This window comes from Salmo salar, chromosome 02, assembly GCF_965601325.2.
Source record: "Salmo salar chromosome 02, fSalSal1, whole genome shotgun sequence".
Taxonomy (NCBI): domain Eukaryota; kingdom Metazoa; phylum Chordata; class Actinopteri; order Salmoniformes; family Salmonidae; genus Salmo; species Salmo salar.
Window position 1 is genome coordinate 90,333,323 of NC_138292.1, and position 21,672 is coordinate 90,354,994.

At 40.6% G+C, this 21,672-nt stretch overlaps 2 protein-coding genes across 2 annotated transcripts; both read right to left on the reverse strand.

The window, feature by feature from the left end:
• Positions 1-2,146: 2,146 nt before the first annotated feature.
• LOC145864051 (uncharacterized) lies at positions 2,147-6,762 on the reverse strand. Its single transcript, XM_082969089.1, has 2 exons — positions 6,165-6,762; positions 2,147-3,331 (listed from the first exon to the last, which is right to left on the reverse strand). The coding sequence occupies exons 1-2, from the start codon at positions 6,475-6,477 to the stop codon at positions 3,036-3,038; spliced, it is 609 nt and encodes a 202-aa protein (XP_082825215.1). The 5' UTR covers positions 6,478-6,762; the 3' UTR covers positions 2,147-3,035.
• Positions 6,763-9,015: 2,253 nt separating this feature from the next.
• Positions 9,016-18,528, reverse strand: LOC145864025 (uncharacterized). The gene is made up of 2 exons (XM_082968911.1): positions 17,957-18,528; positions 9,016-10,550 (listed from the first exon to the last, which is right to left on the reverse strand). Exons 1-2 carry the CDS (start codon positions 18,300-18,302, stop codon positions 9,385-9,387), a joined length of 1,512 nt encoding a protein of 503 aa, XP_082825037.1. The 5' UTR covers positions 18,303-18,528; the 3' UTR covers positions 9,016-9,384.
• Between the last annotated feature and the right edge of the window lie 3,144 nt (positions 18,529-21,672).

Genomic DNA, 21,672 nt, shown 5'->3' on the forward strand with positions numbered 1-21,672 from the left:
CAAAAACACAAGTCAGAATACAGCCTCTCTATTCTCTCATGTGTTTTCAGGTCCTCTGACTGGGAAAATGTCTTTCCACAATGAGAGCAGTGGTATGTCTTCTCCTCCTGTGTATTTGTATGTTTTCTTTCAGGTACCTTAACCGGGTAAATGTATTTCCACAGTGGGAGCAGTTGTACGTCTTTTTTCCTCTCATGCATGTTCAGGTTTCCTAACCGGGCAAAATGCTTTCCACAATGGGAACATTGGAAAGGCTTTTCTCCTGTGTGTGTCATGTCCTGACCAGTATAAGGGTTAATTGTTATTGTAGTTTGGTCAGAACGTGGCAGAGGGTATTTGTTTTATGTGGTTCGGGGTGGTGGTTGTTGTAGAAGGGCATTTGATTTATGTATTCCGGGGTTTTTGGGCACTGTGTCATATTCATGTATTTCTATGTTTAGTCTAGTGTATCTGTTTCTATGTTTAGTTAATTGGGGTTGGGACTCTCAATTGAAGGCAGGTGTTGTCTCTTTGCCTTTGATTGAGAGTCCTATATATTAGGGTGTGTTTGGGTTTGTATTTTGTGGGAGATTGTTTCTTGTTTTGCCTGTTTCTTGTTTAGCGTGAGTAAGCCTTTCAAGACTGTTGTGTTGATCGTGAGTTCGTTGTTTATTATTTTGGTGTTTGTAATTTTGAGTTAAATAAAACGTCAAGATGAGCATCCACCATCCTGCTGCATTTTGGTCCTCCTTTCCCAACGACAACCGTGACAGTGTGTGTCCTCTCATGCCTTTCCACGCTCCCTAACCACCTAAAACTCTTTCCGCACAAGGAGCAGTGGTAAAGCTTTTCTCCAGTGTGTATTCTCTTATGTGTTCTCAGGCTGCCTAACTGAGTAAAACTCTTTCCACACTGGGAGCAGTGATGTCGTCCTGCTGGTTTGGACGTCTCAGGGTCTGGTTCCTCTGAAGGACTCTTCCTGCTGTTGGAAGGAGAGTCTGGTCTCTCCTGTCAAAGACAAACAGATTATTTAATTAACTAAACAGAGACCTGAATGAAACCTCCACATGATAAAACTTCCTATGATGTTTAATCTAGACTAGATCCCTCAATCACCTGAAGTCAGTTTTCACAAGTATTATTAAACCCACTTCAAAATGCAGGTCTCTGTGTGCTTCTTAGGATGTCCAGGCTTCTAACCGAAGTCTTGCAGGTGTTTACATGGTTTTACACAACTGCCAGGTCATCGAAAAATCAAATTTCAGTACGAGTGTATATGTTTTTTTTGTACCTTTACCCCTTTTTCTCACCAATTTCATGATATCCAATTGCAACTCCCCTACGGACTCGGGGGAGAGGCGAAGGTCGAGAGCCATGTGTCCTCTGAAACACGACCCTGCCAAGCCACACTGCACATCTTGACACACTGCTCGTTTAACCCGGAAGCCAACCACACCAATGTGTCGGAGGAAACACTGTCCAGCTGGCGACCGAAGTCAGCGTGCATGCTGACCGCCACAAGGAGTCGCTAGAGCACAATGGGACAAGGACGTACGGGCAGGACAAACCCTCCCCTAACTTGGACAACGCTGGGCCAATTGTGCGCCACCCTACTTTAGTGCTTTATTGCAAACAGGATGCATGTTTTGGAATATTTTTATTTCTGTACAGGCTTCTTTCTTTTCACTCTGTCAATTAGGTTAGTATTGTGGAGTAACTACAATGTTGTTGATCCATCCACAGTTCTGTCATATCACAACCATTAAACACTGTAAGTATTTTAAAGTCCCCATTGGCCTCATGGTGAAATCCCTGAGCGGTTTCCTTCCTCTCCAGCAACTGAGTTAGTGACTGGGTATATTGATACACCATCTAAAGTGTAATTAATAACTTCACCCTGCTCAAAGGGATATTCAGTGTCTGTTTTTTTTTTAACCTATCTACCAATACATGCCCTTCTTTGCGAGGCGTTGGAAAACCTCCCTGGTCTTTGTGGTTGAATCTGTGTTTGAAATTCACTGCTCGACTGAGAGACATTACAGATAATTGTATGTGTGGGATACAGAGATGCGGTAATCATTCAAAAATCATGTTAAACACTATTATTGCACACAGAGTGAGTCCATGCAACTTATGTGACTTGTTAAGAAAAATCTTTACTCTTGAACATATTTAGGCTTTTAATTAAATTTGTAAACATTTCCAAAAACATCATTCCACTTTGACATTATGGGGTATTGAATCCATTTAACCCCAGTGTCTCTACTTGCACATTCATCTTCTGCACACCCTACCATTCCAGTGTTTAATTGCTATATTGTAATTACTTTGCCACCATGGCCTATTTATTGCCTAACCTCTCTTATCCTACCTCATTTGCACATGCTGTATATAGATTTTTCTACTGTATAATTGATTGTATGTTTGTTTATTTCATGTGTAACTCTGTGTTGTTGTATGTGTCGAACTGCTTTGCTTTATCTTGGCCAGGTCGCAGTTGCAAATGAGAACTTGATCTCAACTAGCCTACCTGGTTAAATAAAGGTGAAATAAAAATAAATACATTTTAAATTTAGGTTGTAATACAACAAAATGTGGGACAAGTCAAGGGGTGTGAATACTTTCTGAAGGCACTGTATATATAAAACTCCCCCCACCCAGCAATCTAATAGCATCAGTAAAATCTGTTGAAATAAAACCACAGATGAATATACCTAACATAGTACATCTATTAAACAATACATTACAATACATACATCAGAAATAGTTACACATTATAGAGATCCATTCATGGATGTACAGGTCTGTTGGAAAAACGTTCAGAAATGTCCACTGCTGATTTTTTCCAGGTGTCCATAGCGGACACCCTGGCCCTATGAATCCTGGCCGTGGACAAATTCTCAGTCAAAAACAAGTCAGAACACAGCCTCTCTATTCTTTCGTGTGATTTCAGGTCCTCTGACTGGGAAAATGTATTTTCACAATGAGAACAGTGGTATGTCTTCTCCTCCTGTGTATTAGTATGTTGGAAAGGCTTTTCTCCTGTGTGTATTCTCTCATGCGTTTTTCAGACTCCCTGACCACCTAAAACTCTTTTCACACTGGGAACATTGGAAAGGCTTTTCTCCTGTGTGTATTCTCTCATGTCCAACCAGGGCCCCTAACTGAGTAAAGTTCTTCCCACAGTGGGAACAGTGGTAGGGCTTTTCTCCTGTATGTATTCTCTCATGCATTTTCAGGCTCCCTAACCACCTAAAACTCTTTCCACAGTGGGAGCAGTGGTGTTGGTTAGGTGTCTCTGGGTCTGTTTCCTCTGAGGAACTCTTCCCGCTGTCAGAGTCTGGTCTCTCTCCTGCCAAAGACAAACAGAGTATCTAGTTAAACAGAGACCTGAATGAAACCTGCATTAAATAAAATTGTTTTCCTATGAGGTTTAATCTAGACTAGATCCCTCAATAACCTGAGGTCAGTTTTCACAACATTACATTATTAAAAATAAACTTGGTGACGGTGAGATTTAAAAACAAATGATGTAGAGCTCCAAATCTAATCTCTCAGGGAATGTCATGATGTCATAATGATAGATCATGTCATGTTTACAGGCTGAGCAGAGCTCTATAATGATAGATAATGTCATGTTTACAGGCTGATCAGAGATCTATAATAATAGATAATGTCATGTTTACAGGCTGAACAGAGCTCTATAATAATAGATAATGTCATGTTTATAGGCTGAGCAGAGCTCTATAATAATAGATAATGTCCTGTTTACAGGCTGAGCAGAGCTCTATAATAATAGATCATGTCATGTTTATAGGCTGAGCAGAGCTCTATAATAATAGATAATGTCATGTTTACAGGCTGATCAGAGCTCTATAATAATAGATAATGTCATGTTTATAGGCTGAGCAGAGCTCTATATTAATAGATAATGTCATGTTTATAGGCTGAGCAGAGCTCTATAATAATAGATAATGTCATGTTTATAGGCTGAGCAGAGCTCTATAATAATATATATTACTATTTCAGTCAATGTTATAGGCTGCAGTTGATCCAATGTTATTAACATTTTGTTGGTGGCCCACTTCATCTCTAAAGTAATAATTACCATCTTTTCTAAATGATAATTCTTTAGTTTAGCCTTTCCTTGAAATGGCTATTTTGCCCATGTTTTTTGTCGACTAACAAACGTTTGCTAATATGTTCAGTCTCCCCAAAGCGCTTGTCCTTTTGCTAATATCTTCAGTCTCCCCAAAACGCTTGTCCTTTTGCTAATATGTTCAGTCTCCCCAAAATGCTTGTCCTTTTGCTAATATGTTCAGTCTCCCCAAAACGCTTGTCCTTTTGCTAATATGTTCAGTCTCCCCAAAACGCTTGTCCTTTTGCTAATATGTTCAGTCTCCCCAAAACGCTTGTCCTTTTGCTAATATGTTCAGTCTCCCCAAAACGCTTGTCCTTTTGCTAATATGTTCAGTCTCCCCAAAACGCTTGTCCTTTTGCTAATATGTTCAGTCTCCCCAAAACGCTTGTCCTTTTGCTAATATGTTCAGTCTCCCCAAAACGCTTGTCCTTTTGCTAATATCTTCAGTCTCCCCAAAACACTTGTCCTTTTGCTAATATGTTCAGTCTCCCCAAAACGCTTGTCCTTTTGCTAATATGTTCAGTCTCCCCAAAAACGCTTGTCCTCTTGCTAATATCTTCAGTCTCCCCAAAGCGCTTGTCCTTTTGCTAATATGTTTAGTCTCTCCAAAGCACTTGTCCTTTTGCTAATATCTTCAGTCTCCCCAAAGCGCTTGTCCTTTTGCTAATATGTTTAGTCTCTCCATAACACTTGTCCTTTTGCTAATATGTTCAGTCTCCCCAAAACACTTGTCCTTTTGCTAATATGTTTAGTCTCTCCATAACACTTGTCCTTTTGCTAATATGTTCAGTCTCCCCAAAACACTTGTCCTTTTGCTAATATGTTTAGTCTCTCCATAACACTTGTCCTTTTGCTAATATGTTCAGTCTCCCCAAAACACTTGTCCTTTTGCTAATATGTTCAGTCTCCCCAAAACACTTGTCCTTTTGCTAATATGTTTAGTCTCTCCATAACACTTGTCCTTTTGCTAATATGTTCAGTCTCCCCAAAACACTTGTCCTTTTGCTAATATGTTTAGTCTCTCCATAACACTTGTCCTTTTGCTAATATGTTCAGTCTCCCCAAAACACTTGTCCTTTTGCTAATATGTTCAGTCTCCCCAAAACACTTGTCCTTTTGCTAATATGTTCAGTCTCCCCAAAACGCTTGTCCTTTTGCTAATATGTTCAGTCTCCCCAAAAACGCTTGTCCTCTTGCTAATATCTTCAGTCTCCCCAAAGCGCTTGTCCTTTTGCTAATATGTTCAGTCTCCCCAAAACACTTGTCCTTTTGCTAATATGTTTAGTCTCTCCATAACACTTGTCCTTTTGCTAATATGTTCAGTCTCCCCAAAACACTTGTCCTTTTGCTAATATGTTTAGTCTCTCCATAACACTTGTCCTTTTGCTAATATGTTCAGTCTCCCCAAAACACTTGTCCTTTTGCTAATATGTTCAGTCTCTCCATAACACGTGTCCATTTCATGTCAATAATGATTCGTATTTTATGTATTTCTCCAACATTATTTAGAACTCTATGCAAGGCCTACACTGGACACACGTCAAAAGTTTCATTTATAATTTTTTACCATTCTGTGAGAATTAAGTTGTGATTTTGTGGTGGGGGGGGGGGGGGACTATGATGGTACACACATGTCACAGTTAAGCAATAAGGCCAGAGGAAGTGTGGTAGTTAAAGATTGTCCTTACGAACGACGCAACGCAGAGTGCCTGGTACAGCCCTTAGCCGTGGTATATTGGCCATCTATCACAAACCCGAAGTGTCTTATTGCAATTATAAACTGGTTACCAACGTAATCAGAACAGTAAAAATACATGTCATACCCATGGTATACGACCTGATATACCACGGCTGTCAGCCAATCAGCATTCAGGGCTTTAATAACCCATTTTAAAATGTAGCTTTAACATTATATTATAACATAAATTCCTATAGTACAGAACAACATTTTCAAATATAGAATTTCAGTAGCATGCTGCTTTAAAACAACAAATTCGTTCAAAACCTTTGGACAGTTAGAGCCCGTTTTTAAGACAGTACTTACTGATGGTAATCAGATCTCCTGCCTCCTCTGTCAATATGACCGTTATCTCTCCCTCTTTCTCCTCTTTCACGCCAAAAACTTCATCCTCCTCTTTCTCTTCCTCCTCTTCTTTCACAGTAACATCCTCCTCCTCTTTCACTCTGAACGCGTCTTCCTCTTCTTTCACTGTAACAGCCTCACCCTCTACTTCTTGTTTAACTGTAACATCCTCCTCTTCCTTCTCCTCTTTCACGACAATGTTCATCCCCAGAGCTTCTTTCTCCGTCCAACAGACCTCTTCTTTAGCAGGCGAGGAATACATCAGTGAGCTCATGGTCGGGGATGTTAGCTAGCTAGTTAGCATGAGCGACTAGTTTAGTGCTAGGCTAACTTATCAAGCCAGCTAGTTGACTAACAATATACCTATAACATTTAAATGGGGGCAATTAACTAGACGTCAGAAGTATATTTAAAACACAGAGGCAAATATGCACAGAAAAAGTCTAAATGTTTCGGCTGTTGGCTACCAAGGTGGCTGACTCGTTGTTGTTGATCCCTTCCGTCCACTAGATTATACGTCACGCTGGCAGCATCACCTGAAAGACGCACATCGCCGTCTGCTGACTGGAGGGAAACGCAGTTATGATACGTTTTTTTATTTTCATTTGCAGACAAATGTGTTTTCATTCCTTTCATTAAATAATAATATTATATTGAGACGTTCAAATAGAGCAGTGCATATTTTAAGTGAGAATTTAAAACATACTGTCCTTCACATCTGTATTTAAGGTAGTTTCATATTCATTCATTTAAAGAAACCCACTGGTCACACACTGGTTGAATTATTCTCATACAAACCTAACTGTATCCCCAGGCCCTGGTATATCAACAGACTGCATACAAAAAGGCACTGAACACAAGTTCTACATCCTTGAATTAAGGGGTTTCACGGGGGTACGGGGTTCCCCTTGTTAGACAAAAAGTAAATAATCTCCAAAATGCTCAGCAGAGTCTCCGGACTCCAGAGACAAAACAAAAGGCCTGATGGAGAGGAGGAATAAACTGGGTCATAGCAGCAGTAGTCTATATACATACTGACTCTCCTAGTGAGCAGAATATCACAGGGTCATAGCAGCAGTAGTCTATATACATACTGACTCTCCTAGTGAGCAGAATATCACAGGGTCATAGCAGCAGTAGTCTATATACATACTGACTCTCCTAGTGAGCAGAATATCACAGGGTCATAGCAGCAGTAGTCTATATACATACTGACTCTCCTAGTGAACAGAATATCACAGGGGTCAGGCAGCTCAAACTATTGGTTGATCAGCTCACAGACGAACCACAGTGGTAGGATAGTTAAAGGAAAACTCCACCCCAAAACTATCTTTTGGTATTTGTTTCAGGAAGTCAGTTCCTGATTCTCGGTTGTGACTAGATGGGAGTACAGTTACGACCGGAAGTGACTTTTCATAGCAGGTTAAGAGAGCAATTTAGCTAACCCCTTTCCTAACCTTAACCTCAGTCTCCTAACCTGCTACATTAATTCTCCTAACCTGCTATGTCCATGAGGCAGAAATATTGGGCTAGTTTGTTTGGCATGGCCAGGTGCCCCGGGTGGGTGGCGATTTCACTTAAGGACAAGTGGAATGGACTACAATGTGCAAACCCCACCTCCTCTTTACCAGATAGGTGGACACTACAGTACTACTGAGGTGGATCAGAGATGGTAACCTCCTCTTTACCAGATAGGTGGACACTACAGTACTACTGAGGTGGATCAGAGATGGTAACCTCCTCTTTACCAGATAGGTGGACACTACAGTACTACTGAGGTGATCAGAGATGGTAACCTCTTTACCAGATAGGTGGACACTACAGTACTACTGAGGTGATCAGAGATGGTAACCTCTTTACCAGATAGGTGGACACTACAGTACTACTGAGGTGGATCAGAGATGGTAACCTCCTCTTTACCAGGTGTTCGCTGTAATAGCCAAAGCCTATTGAAAACGAAAAAGACTAAAGAAGCAAACTAATTTAAATAAAAAGGTTAAAGGCTCTCAAAACCCTCTCCTGATGTTCTGACTGATACGCTGTGTTATCTACCATTCACCCAATCAGAAGACCTCTAGTGATGTTCTGACTGACATGTTGTGTTGTCTACCATCCAGCCATCCATTCACCCAATCAGAAGACCTGTCCTGACATCCATTCACCCAATCAGAAGACCTCTAGTGATGTTCTGACTGACATGTTGTGTTGTCTACCATCCAGCCATCCATTCACCCAATCAGAAGACCTGTCCTGACATCCATTCACCCAATCAGAAGACCTGTCCTGACATCCATTCACCCAATCAGAAGACTTGTCCTGACATCCATTCACCCAATCAGAAGACCTGTCCTGACATCCATTCACCCAATCAGAAGACCTCTCCTGACATCCATTCACCCAATCAGAAGACCTGTCCTGACATCCATTCACCCAATCAGAAGACCTCTCCTGACATCCATTCACCCAATCAGAAGACCTCTCCTGACATCCATTCACCCAATCAGAAGACCTCTCCTGACATCCATTCACCCAATCAGAAGACCTGTCCTGACATCCATTCACCCAATCAGAAGACCTGTCCTGACATCCATTCACCCAATCAGAAGACCTCTCCTGACATCCATTCACCCAATCAGAAGACCTGTCCTGACATCCATTCACCCAATCAGAAGACTTGTCCTGACATCCATTCACCCAATCAGAAGACCCCTCCTGATAGGTTGTGTTATGTACCTTCCAGCCATCCATTCAGAATAACTAGTTTCTATAAGTACATAGATGTAGATGTATATAATGAATGTCCACTAGTGACTAACATAGTTATATACAGTTTTATTCAGATAATGTTGCATTAATCAAATCATTTTTACAATCAGCACATTGTGGAATAATAAGGGTTCATACTTGTATTCAACGAATCACATTTTAAAATGTAAATCTGATTTTAGACATGATCATGTCTCCAGAGGAAAAAACAAAAACAAAAGTAGAGGCCTATTTTTGAGTTAAATTTCATGTAAACAATATGATTTAATGTGCCATAAAACAACAGTCAAACATAAGTCAGAACACAGCCTGTCTATTCTGTCATGTGATTTCAGGTCCTCTGTCCGGGGAAAATGTCTTTCCACAATTAGGTTCCCTAACTAAAACTCTTTCCAAACTGGGAGCTTATCCTCCCCTATGTGTGTATGTCCACATGCCTTTTCAGGTTCCCTAGCTTAGTAAAACTCTTTCCACACTGTGAACAACGGTACGGTTTCTCTTTAGAGTGTATTATCTTATGTATGTTCAGGCTATCTAAGTCAGTAAAACTCTTTCCACACTGGGAGCAGTGGTAAGGATTTTCTCCTGTGTGTGTCAGTTCATGCTTCTTAACGTCCGGTGTTCTTGAAAATCTCTTTCCACACTGGGAGCATTGGTAAGGCTTTTCTCCTGTGTGTGTCCTCTCATGCTCCTTCAGGTTATCTGACAATGCAAAATTCTTTCCACATTGGGAACAGCGGTAAGGCTTCTCTCGAGAGTGTATTCTCTTATGTTGATTCAGGGTCGCTGAATGGGAAAAACTCTTTCCACACTGGGAGCAATTGTGTGATTTTTCCCCTGTGTGTGTCCTCTCATGTGATTTTAAGCTTTCTGACAATGTAAAATTCTTTCCACAACGAGAACAGGGGTAAGGCTTCTCTCCAGAGTGTATTTTCTTATGTTTGTTCAGGTTCCCTAAATGGGAAAAACTCTTTCCACACTGGATGCAATTGTGTGGTTTTTCCCCTGTGTGTGTCCTCTCATGTGATTTTAAGTTTTGTAATAACCTAAAATTCTTTCCACAATGGGAACAGGGGTAAGGTTTCTCTCCAGTGTGTATTCTCTTATGTTTTTTTAGGTTCCCTAAATGGGAAAAACTCTTTCCACACTGGGAGCAAGTGTGTGTTTTTTCCCCTGTGTGTGTCCTCTCATGTGATTTTAAGTGTTCTGACAGCCTAAAATATTTTCCACAATGGGAACAGGGGTAAGGCTTCTCTCCGGAGTGTACCCTCTTGTGTTTTTTTAGGTTCCCTAACTGCGCAAAACTCTTTCCACACTGGGAGCAATAGTGTGGTTTTTCCCCTGTGTGTGTCCTTTCATGTAATATTAGTTCATGAGTTCGTGAAAATCTCTTTCCACACTGGGAGCATTGGAAAGGCTTTTCTCCTGTGTGTTTTTTCTCATGCTCTTTTAGGTTCCCTAACTTGGTAAAACTCCTTCCACACAGGGAGCAGTGATGTCGTGTCACTGGTTTGGGAGTCTCTGGGTCTGGTTCCCCTGAAGGACTCTTCCGTCTGTCAAAGGGAAAGTCTGGTCTCTCTCCTGCCAAAGACAAACAAAGTATTTAGTTAACCTCTCTAGGGCAGGCGGGACGAATTCGTCCCACCTACGTAACAGCCAGTTGAATCCTGTGGCGCGATTTTCAAATACCTTAAAAATCCTATTACTTCAATTTCTCAAACATATGACTATTTTACAGCGATTTAAAGACAAGACTCTCGTTAACCTCTTACATCTAGACGTTCCGCTAGCGGAACACCTGCTCCAATATCCAATGATAGGCGTGGCGCGAATTACAAATTCCTCAAAAATACAAAAACTTCAATTTTTCAAACATATGACTATTTCACAGCATTTTAACCTGTTAGGGCTAGGGGGCAGCATTTGCACGTCTGGATAAAAAAATGTACCCGATTTAATCTGGTTACTAATCCTACCAAGTAACTAGAATATGCATATACTTATTATATATGGATAGAAAACACTCTAAAGTTTCTAAAACTGTTTGAATGGTGTCTGTGAGTATAACAGAACTCATTTGGCAGGCAAAACCCTGAGACATTTTCTGACAGGAAGTGGATACCTGATGTGTTGTATTACCTTTAAACCTATCCCATTGAAAAACACAGGGGCTGAGGAATATTTTGGCACTTCCTATTGCTTCCACTAGATGTCACCAGCCTTTACAAAGTGTTTTGAGTCTTCTGGAGGGAGATCTGACCGAACAAGAGCCATGGAACGATGATGTCCCATTAGACACCTGGCGCGCGAGTTCATGTTGGGTACCCTCGTTCCAATACGTTATAAAAGAGTATGCATTCGTCCACCTTGAATATTATTCATGTTCTGGTTAAAAAAGGCCCTAATGATTTATGCTATACAACGTTTGACATGTTTGAACGAACGTAAATATATTTTTTCCCCTCGTTCATGACGAGAAGTCCGCCTGGCTTAGATCATGTGCTAACAAGACGGAGATTTTTGGACATAAATGATGAGCTTTTTTGAACAAAACTACATTCGTTATGGACCTGTGATACCTGGAAGTAACATCTGATGAAGAGAATCAAAGGTAATGGATTATTTACATAGTATTTTCGATTTTAGATCTCCCCAACATGACGTCTAGTCTGTATCGCAACGCGTATTTTTCTGGGCGCAGTGCTCAGATTATTGCAAAGTGTGATTTCCCAGTAAGGTTATTTTTAAATCTGGCAAGTTGATTGCGTTCAAGAGATGTAAATCTATAATTCTTTAAATGACAATATAATATTTTACCAATGTTTTCTAATTTTAATTATTTAATTTGTGACGCTGACTTGACTGCCGGTTATTGGAGGGAAACGATTTCCTCAACATCAATGCCATAGTAAAACGCTGTTTTTGGATATAAATATGAACTTGATAGAACTAAAAATGCATGCATTGTCTAACATAATGTCCTAGGAGTGTCATCTGATGGAGATTGTAAAAGGTTAGTGCATCATTTTAGCTGGTTTTATGGTTTTGGTGACCCTGTCTTTGACTTGACAAAACATTACACACAACTCTTGTAAATGTACTGTCCTAACATACTCTAAATTTATGCTTTCGCCGTAAAACCTTTTTGAAATCGTAAAACGTGGTTAGATTAAGGAGATGTTTATCTTTCAAAGGGTGTAAAATAGTTGTATGTTTGAAAAATTTGAATTTTGACATTTATTTGGATTCAAATTTGCCGCTCTTGAAATGCACCTGCTGTTGATGGAGTGCACCACGGGTGGCACGCTAGTGTCCCACCTAGCCCATAGAGGTTAAAGACAAGACTCTCCTTTATCTAACCACACTGTCCGATTTCAAAAAGGCTTTACAGCGAAAGCAAAACATTAGATTATGTCAGCAGAGTACCAAGCCAGAAATAATCAGACACCCATTTTTCAAGCTAGCATATAATGTCACAAAAACCCAGAAGACAGCTAAATGCAGCACTAACCTTTGATGATCTTCATCAGATGACACACCTAGGACATTATGTTATACAATACATGCATGTTTTGTTCAATCAAGTTCATATTTATATCAAAAAACAGCTTTTTACATTAGCATGTGACGTTCAGAACTAGCATACCCCCCGCAAACTTCCGGAGGAATTTGCTAACAATTTACTAAATTACTCACGATAAACGTTCACAAAAAGCATAACAATTATTTTAAGAATTATAGATACAGAACTCCTCTATGCACTCGATATGTCCGATTTTAAAATAGCTTTTTGGTGAAAGCACATTTTGCAATATTCTAAGTACATAGCCCGGCATCACAGGGCTAGCTATTTAGACACCCGGCAAGTTTAGCACTCACCAATATCAGATTTACTATTATAAAAGTTTGATTACCTTTTGTTGTCTTCGTCAGAATGCACTCCCAGGACTGCTACTTCAATAACAAATGTTGGTTTGGTCCAAAATAATCCATCGTTATATCCAAATTGCGGCGTTTTGTTTGTGCGTTCCAGACACTATCTGAAAGGGTAAATAAGGGTCGTGCGCATGGCGCAATTCGTGACAAAAAAAATCGAAATATTCCATTACCGTACTTCGAAGCATGTCAACCGCTGTTTAAAATCCATTTTTATGCCATTTTTCTCGTAAAAAAGCGATAATATTCCGACCAGGAATGTCCATTTAGCTAAACAGAGGAAAGTAAACAAAGCTTTCGGTCGACGCGGGCACGAGCCTGAGTCTCACAGTACTGTAACCAGCCACTACCCAAACGCGCTACTTTTTTTCAGCCAGAGCCTGCAAAGCCACGATTCAGCTTTTTACCGCCTTCTGAGACCCTATGGCAGCCGTAGGAAGTGTCACGGGACAGCTAAGATCCTCACTCTTCAATAAACAGAGACAAGAAGAACGACACCTTGTCAGACAGGCCACTTCCTGCATGAAATCTTCTCAGGTTTTTGCCTGCCATATGAGTTCTGTTATACTCACAGACACCATTCAAACAGTTTTAGAAACTTTGGAGTGTTTTCTATCCAAAGCCAATAATTATATGCATATTCTAGTTACTGGGCAGGAGTAGTAACCAGATTAAATCGGGTACGTTTTTTATCCAGCCGTGAAAATACTGCCCCCTAGCCATAACAGGTTAATCTAACCACACTGTCCGATTTCAAAAAGGCTTTACAACGAAAGCAAAACATTGTCCGATTTCAAAAAGGCTTTACAACAAAAGCAAAACATTAGATTATGTCAGGAGAGTACCCAGCCAGAAATAATCACACACCCATTTTTCAAGCTAGCATATAATGTCACAAAAACCCAGAAGACAGCTAAATGCAGCACTAACCTTTGATGATCTTCATCAGATGACACACCTAGGACATTATGTTATACAATACATGCATGTTTTGTTCAATCAAGTTCATATTTATATCAAAAAACAGCTTTTTACATTAGCATGTGACGTTCAGAACTAGCATACCCCCCGCAAACTTCCGGGGAATTTACTAACAATTTACTAAATTACTCACGATAAACGTTCACAAAAAGCATAACAATTATAGATACAGAACTCCTCTATGCACACGATATGTCCGATTTTAAATAGCTTTTTGGTGAAAGCACATTTTGCAATATTCTAAGTACATAGCCCAGCCATCACGGGCTAGCTATTTAGACACCCGGCAAGTTTTGCCTTCACCAAAATCAGATTTACTATTATAAAAGTTTGATTACCTTTTGTTGTCTTCGTCAGAATGCACTCCCAGGACTGCTACTTCAATAACAAATGTTGGTTTGGTCCAAAATAATCCATTGTTATATCCGAATAGCGGCGTTTTGTTCGTGCGTCCCAGACACTATCCGAAATGGTAAATCAGGATTGTGCGCATGGCGCAATTCGTGACAAAAAAATTCTAAATATTCCAATACCATTCCTCGAAGCATGTCAACCGCTGTTTAAAATCAATTTTTATGCAATTTATCTCGTAAAAAAAGCGATAATATTCCGACCGGGAATCTGTGTTTCGGTAAATAGAGGGAAAAACAGAAAGACGGGGGCGGCCAGTGCACGAGCCTAAGTCCTTTGTCCTCTGATAGACCACTTAGCAAAAGCGCTCGTGTGTTTCAGCCAGGGCTTTGAATTATGTCATTCAGCTTTTTCCCAGGCTCTGAGGGCCCATGGAAGCTGTAGGAAGTGTCACGTAATAGCAGAGATCCTTTGTAATGGATAGAGAGAATCAAGAAGGGGAAGAAATGGTCAGACAGGGTACTTCCTGTACAGAATCTTCTCACGTTTTGGCCTGCCAAATGAGTTCTGTTATACTCACAGACACCATTCAAACAGTTTTAGAAACTTTGGAGTGTTTTCTATCCAAAGCTAATAATTATATGCATATTCTAGTTTCTGGGCAGGACTAATAATCAGATTAAATCGGGTACGTTTTTTATCCAGCCGTGAAAATACTGCCCCCTAGCCATAACAGGTTAATATTAATTAATATAAGCTCCTATGACCATGGCCGATGGGACAAGAAGAAAATAACAGAATGAAATAACAACAAGCCAAAGTGGCAAACTGAGGAAACAACGAACACTGCTGCTAGTGTTTTCATATATAAGAACACTGGTTCTAGTGTGGTCTGATATAGGAACACTGGTGTTAGTGTGTTCATATATAAGAACACTGGTTCTAGTGTGGTCTGATATAGGAACACTGGTGTTAGTGTGGTCTGATATAGGAACACTGGTGCTAGTGTGGTCTGATATAGGAACACTGGTGTTAGTGTGTTCATATATAAGAACACTGGTTCTAGTGTGGTCTGATATAGGAACACTGGTGTTAGTGTGTTCATATATAAGAACACTGGTTCTAGTGTGGTCTGATATAGGAACACTGGTGCTAGTGTGGTCTGATATAGGAACACTGGTGTTAGTGTGTTCATATATAAGAACACTGGTTCTAGTGTGGTCTGATATAGGAACACTGGTGTTAGTGTGTTCATATATAAGAACACTGGTTCTAGTGTGGTCTGATATAGGAACACTGGTGTTAGTGTGTTCATATATAAGAACACTGGTTCTAGTGTGGTCTGATATAGGAACACTGGTGTTAGTGTGTTCATATATAAGAACACTGGTTCTAGTGTGGTCTGATATAGGAACACTGGTGTTAGTGTGGTCTGATATAGGAACACTGGTGCTAGTGTGGTCTGATATAGGAACACTGGTGCTAGTGTGTTCATATATAAGAACACTGGTTCTAGTGTGGTCTGATATAGGAACACTGGTGTTAGTGTGTTCATATATAAGAACACTGGTTCTAGTGTGGTCTGATATAGGAACACTGGTGTTAGTGTGTTCATATATAAGAACACTGGTTCTAGTGTGGTCTGATATAGGAACACTGGTGTTAGTGTGTTCATATATAAGAACACTGGTTCTAGTGTGGTCTGATATAGGAACACTGGTGCTAGTGTGGTCTGATATAGGAACACTGGTGCTAGTGTGGTCTGATATAGGAACACTGGTGCTAGTGTGGTCTGATATAGGAACACTGGTGCTAGTGTGGTCTGATATAGGAACACTGGTGCTAGTGTGGTCTGATATAGGAACACTGGTGTGGTCTGATATAGGAACACTGGTGCTAGTGTGGTCTGATATAGGAACACTGGTGCTAGTGTGGTCTGATTTAGGAACACTGGTGCTAGTGTGGTCTGATTTAGGAACACTGGTGCTAGTGTGGTCTGATTTAGGAACACTGGTGCTAGTGTGGTCTGATTTAGGAACACTGGTGTTAGTGTGGTCTGATATAGGAACACTGGTGCTAATGTGGTCTGATATAGGAACACTGGTGCTAGTGTGGTCTGATATAGGAACACTGGTGCTAGTGTGGTCTGATATAGGAACACTGGTGCTAGTGTGGTCTGATATAGGAACACTGGTGTGGTCTGATATAGGAACACTGGTGTGGTCTGATATAGGAACACTGGTGCTAGTGTGTTATGATATAGGAACACTGGTGCTAGTGTGGTCTGATATAGGAACACTGGTGCTAGTGTGGTCTGATATAGGAACACTGGTGCTAGTGTGTTATGATATAGGAACACTGGTGTGGTCTGATATAGGAACACTGGTGTGGTCTGATATAGGAACACTGGTGCTAGTGTGGTCTGATATAGGAACACTGGTGCTAGTGTGGTATGATATAGGAACACTGGTGCTAGTGTGGTCTGATATAGGAACACTGGTGCTAGTGTGGTATGATATAGGAACACTGGTGCTAGTGTGGTCTGATATAGGAACACTGGTGCTAGTGTGGTATGATATAGGAACACAACCTATAGGAACACAACCTGTCAGAGGAACACAACCTGCTGATACAGACGCCTCACAAGTCCTCAACTGGCAGCTTCATTAAATAGTACCAGCAAAACACTCCAGGATGCTGGCCTTCTAGGCAGAAGTCATCTGTCCAGTGTCTGTTCTTTTTTCCATCTTAATCTTTTATTTTTATAGGCCAGTCTGAGATATGGCTTATTCTTTGCAACTCTGCCTAGAAGGCCAGCATCCTGGAGTCGCCTCTTCACTGTTGACATTGAGACTGGTGTTTTGCGGGTACTATTTAAGGAAGCTGCCAGTTGAGGACTTGTGAGTCGTCTGTTTCTCAAACAAGACAGTAATATACTTGTCCTCTTGCTCAGTTGTGCACCGGGGCCTCCCACTCCTCTATCGATTCTGGTTAGAGATAGTTTGCACTGTTCTGTGAAGGGAGTAGTAAATAGCATTGTACGAGATCTTCAGTTTCTTGGCCATTTCTCACATGGAATAGCCTTCATTTCTCAGAACAAGAATATACTGACGAGTTCCAGAAAAAAGTTTTGTTTCTGGCCATTTTGAGCCTGTAATCGAACCCACAAATGCTGATGCTCCAAATACTCAACTAGTCTAAATAAGACCAGTTGTATTGCTTCTTCAAATCAGCACAACCGTTTTCAGCTGTGCTAACATAATTGCAAAAGGGTTTTCTAATGATCAATTAGCCTTTTAAAATGATCTATTTTCGATTAGCTAGCACAACGTGCCATTGGAATACAGGAGTGATGGTTGCTGATAACGGGCCTCTGTACGCCTATGTAGACATTCCATTAAAGATCAGCCATTTCCAGCTACAATAGTCATTTACAATGTCTACACTGTATTTATGATCAATTTGATGATATTTTCATGGACAAAAAAAATGCTTTCTTTCAAAAACAAGGAAATGTCTAAGTGACCCCAAATGTTTGAACGGTAGTGTATGTTAAGTCACTTTTTGGAAACGGAACGGAGAAAACAAGGGGTAGCTTGCTCTCTATGTCGTCTGATTCTAGACATATCAGTCATCATCCCAGGGCCCTCCGTTGAAGAGGTATTGACGAGCCAACTCCGAATATCCAAAGTTAAAAACAAATTTAAGGCGGTACTTACTGGTGTTACTCAGATCTCCCATCTCCTCATCTTCATCTTTCAATGTGACAGTAATCTCTCCTTCCTTCTTCACTCCAAGAACTGTATCCTCCTCTTTCTCTTCCTCCTCTTCTTTTACTGGAACATCCTCCTCCTCTTTCGCTCTGAACGCGTCTTCCTCTTCTTTCACTGAAACGTCTTCCTCTTCTTCTTTCACTGTAACAGCCTCACCCTCTACTTCTTGTTTTACTGTAACATCCTCCTCTTCCTTCTCCTCTTTCACGACAATGTTCAGCCCCAGAGCTTCTTTCTCCGTCCAGCAGACCTCCTCTTCTTTAACAGGAGGGGAGTAGTTTAGGGAGCTCATGTTCGGGGATGTTAGCTAGCTAGCTATCATTAGCGACTAGGCTAATGCTAACTTAACCAGCCAGCTACTATAGCTGACTAATAAAAAATAACGTAATATTAAATTAAATAGGTTAACAAGTAGATACGACAGAAGTGTGTCTAAAACACAGTATCTAATATAGACCGAAAGCGTCTAAATAGCTTGAATCTTTCGGCTATGTTGGCTAGCAAGCTACCGAGGTGGTTGACGAGCTGTTTATGAAGAACCGTCCACTAGATTATACGTCACGCTGGCAGCATCGCCTGAAAGACGCACATCGCCGTCTGCTGACTGGAGGGAAACGCAGTTGAGGATCAGATTTTATTTTCAGACAAATATTATTTTACATGGATTTAATTAAATAATACTATTATATTGAGACATACAAACACCTGAATGTGTTGATTGATTAGTGCGAATAAAAAATGTTTACTACAGCACATTTAAGACAGTTTCATTCAGTCAAACAACATCTAAATAAGTAGCCAGCTACTGTAGGTCTATACTGCTCCTACATGGTGTAACAATACATCATGTAGATGTATATAATGAACAGACTAGGTCTATAGTGCTCCTACATGGTGTAACAATACATCATGTAGATGTATATAATGAACAGACTAGGTCTATACTGCTCCTACATGGTGTAACAATACATCATGTATATGTATATAATGAACAGACTAGGTCTATACTGCTCCTACATGGTGTAACAATACATCATGTAGATGTATATAATGAACAGACTAGGTCTATACTGCTCCTACATGGTGTAACAATACATCATGTAGATGTATATAATGAACAGACTAGGTCTATACATGGTATAACAATACATCATGTAGATGTATATAATGAACAGACTACGTCTATACTGCTCCTACATGGTGTAACAATACATCATGTAGATGTATATAATGAACAGACTAGGTCGATACTGCTCCTACATGATGTAACAAATGTTTGGGGTCACTTAGAAATGTCCTTGTTTTTGAAAGAAAGTCACATTTTTTGTCAATTAAAATAACATCAAATTCATCAGAAATACAGTGTAGACATTGTTAATGTTGTAATGACTATTGTAGCTGGAAACGGCTGATTATTAATGAAATATCTACATAGGTGTTCAGAGGATCATTATCAGCAAGCATCCCTCCTGTGTTCCAATGCCACGTTGTGTTAGCTAATCCAAGTTTATCATTTTAAAAGGCTAATTGATCATTGGAAAACCCTTTTGCAATTATGTTAGCACAGCTGAAACTGTTGTGCTGATTTAACAAAGCTTTTGTAAACAGTGTTGTTGCATAACAATCAGGCAGTAGAACAACAATAATCATCACCCTCTTGACCAATCTTCCCTCCCCTTAACATTGGGTTGATTCAGACCCTGTCAGAGTACCAGGTGGACATTCCTGCCAGTGTACCAGGTGGACATTGGGTTTGATTCAGACCCTGCCAGTGTGCCAGGTGGACATTGGGCTTGATTCAGACCCTGCCAGTGTACCAGGTGGACATTGGGTTTGATTCAGACCCTGCCAGTGTACCAGGTGGACATTGGGTTTGATTCAGACCCTGCCAGTATGCCAGGTGGACATTGGGCTTGATTCAGACCCTGCCAGTGTACCAGGTGGACATTGGGTTTGATTCAGACCCTGCCAGTGTACCAGGTGGACATTGGGTTTGATTCAGACCCTGCCAGTATGCCAGGTGGACATTGGGCTTGATTCAGACCCTGCCAGTGTACCAGGTGGACATTGGGTTTGATTCAGACCCTGCCAGTATGCCAGGTGGACATTGGGATTGATTCAGACCCTGCCAGTGTACCAGGTGGACATTGGGTTTGATTCAGACCCTGCCAGTGTACCAGGTGGACATTGGGTTTGATTCAGACCCTGCCAGTGTACCAGGTGGATATTGGGTTTGATTCAGACCCTGTCAGAGTACCAGGTGGACATTAGGTTTGATTCAGACCCTGTCAGTGTACCAGGTGGAGATTGGGTTTGATTCAGACCCTGCCAGCATGGCCAGAAATGTATTTCAAGGTCAGTAACTTATAACCACAGAACCACCCCAGACCTTTCATGCATGACTAAAAACACCTTAGTATTAGATTTACTGCCATGGTCTAGTACGTCACCGCCTCAGACACCATTCACAATGCTGGCTGAGGTACGAGTAAAACATGACATATTATTTCATAACCATTCACAATGCTGGCTGAGGTATGAGTAAAACATGACATATTATTTCCTAACCATTCACAATGCTGGCTGTGGTATGAGTAAAACATGACCTATTATTTCCTAACCATTCACAATGCTGGCTGGGGTACGAGTAAAACATGACCTATTATTTCCAACCATTCACAATGCTGGCTGTGGTATGAGTAAAACATGACCTATTATTTCCAACCATTCACAATGCTGGCTGAGGTACGAGTAAAACATGACCTATTATTTCCTAACCATTCACAATGCTGGCTGAGGTACGAGTAAAACATGACATATTATTTCCTAACCATTCACAATGCTGGCTGAGGTACGAGTAAAACATGACCTATTATTTCCTAACCATTCTCAATGCTGGCTGAGGTACGAGTAAAACATGACATATTATTTCCTAACCATTCACAATGCTGGCTGAGGTACGAGTAAAACATGAAATATTATTTCCTAATTGTCAAAACATCCCCACTCCTTAATCAACTAGTCTCTCACTGTTTAACCAGAATAACAGGAGTTGTGTCCTTCAAACTGTTAGATTGTTAGTCCAAAAGAATATTCAGCTACTTAGATGTCATGTATTGTCATGTTATGCTCACTATAAGAAGTCCTGAATGTATTGAAATGCCTGGAGGGGATGTGTTAATTCATAACCCATCATTTATACCTGTTAGTTCATAACCCATCATTTATACCTGTTAATTCATAACCCATCATTTATACCTGTTAATTCATAACCCATCATTTATACCTGTTAATTCATAACCCATCATTTATACCTTTTGCTCGAAAGGGGCGGTTCAGGCAGGCTGGCACGCTCCCTAACCTTACTTCTTACTAGGCAGGAATGAATGGGGATCCATAATAAACCCCAGGAAGAGTAGTTGCTGCCTTGGCAGGAACTAATGGGGATCCATAATAAACCCCAGGAAGAATAGTTGCTGCCTTGGCAGGAACTAATGGGGATCCATAATAAACCCCAGGAAGAGTAGTTGCTGCCTTGGCAGGAACTAATGGGGATCCATAATAAACCCCAGGAAGAGTAGTTGCTGCCTTGGCAGGAACACAGTCATGTGATACGTGGTATAGAAAAGTCCAATCTTAGGAGAGTACATGGGAGGAACTAT

Excerpts from the sequence above, each read along its gene's own strand:
- LOC145864025 (XM_082968911.1), bottom strand. The coding sequence starts at position 18,302 with ATGAGCTCCCTAAACTACTCCCCTCCTGTTAAAGAAGAGGAGGTCTGC. Across the intron at positions 10,551-17,956 it reads GGGAGATCTGAGTAACACCA|GAGAGAGACCAGACTTTCCC; the intron begins GTAAGTACCGCC and ends TGTCTTTGGCAG.
- LOC145864051 (XM_082969089.1), bottom strand. The coding sequence starts at position 6,477 with ATGAGCTCACTGATGTATTCCTCGCCTGCTAAAGAAGAGGTCTGTTGG. Across the intron at positions 3,332-6,164 it reads AGGAGATCTGATTACCATCA|GAGAGAGACCAGACTCTGAC; the intron begins GTAAGTACTGTC and ends TGTCTTTGGCAG.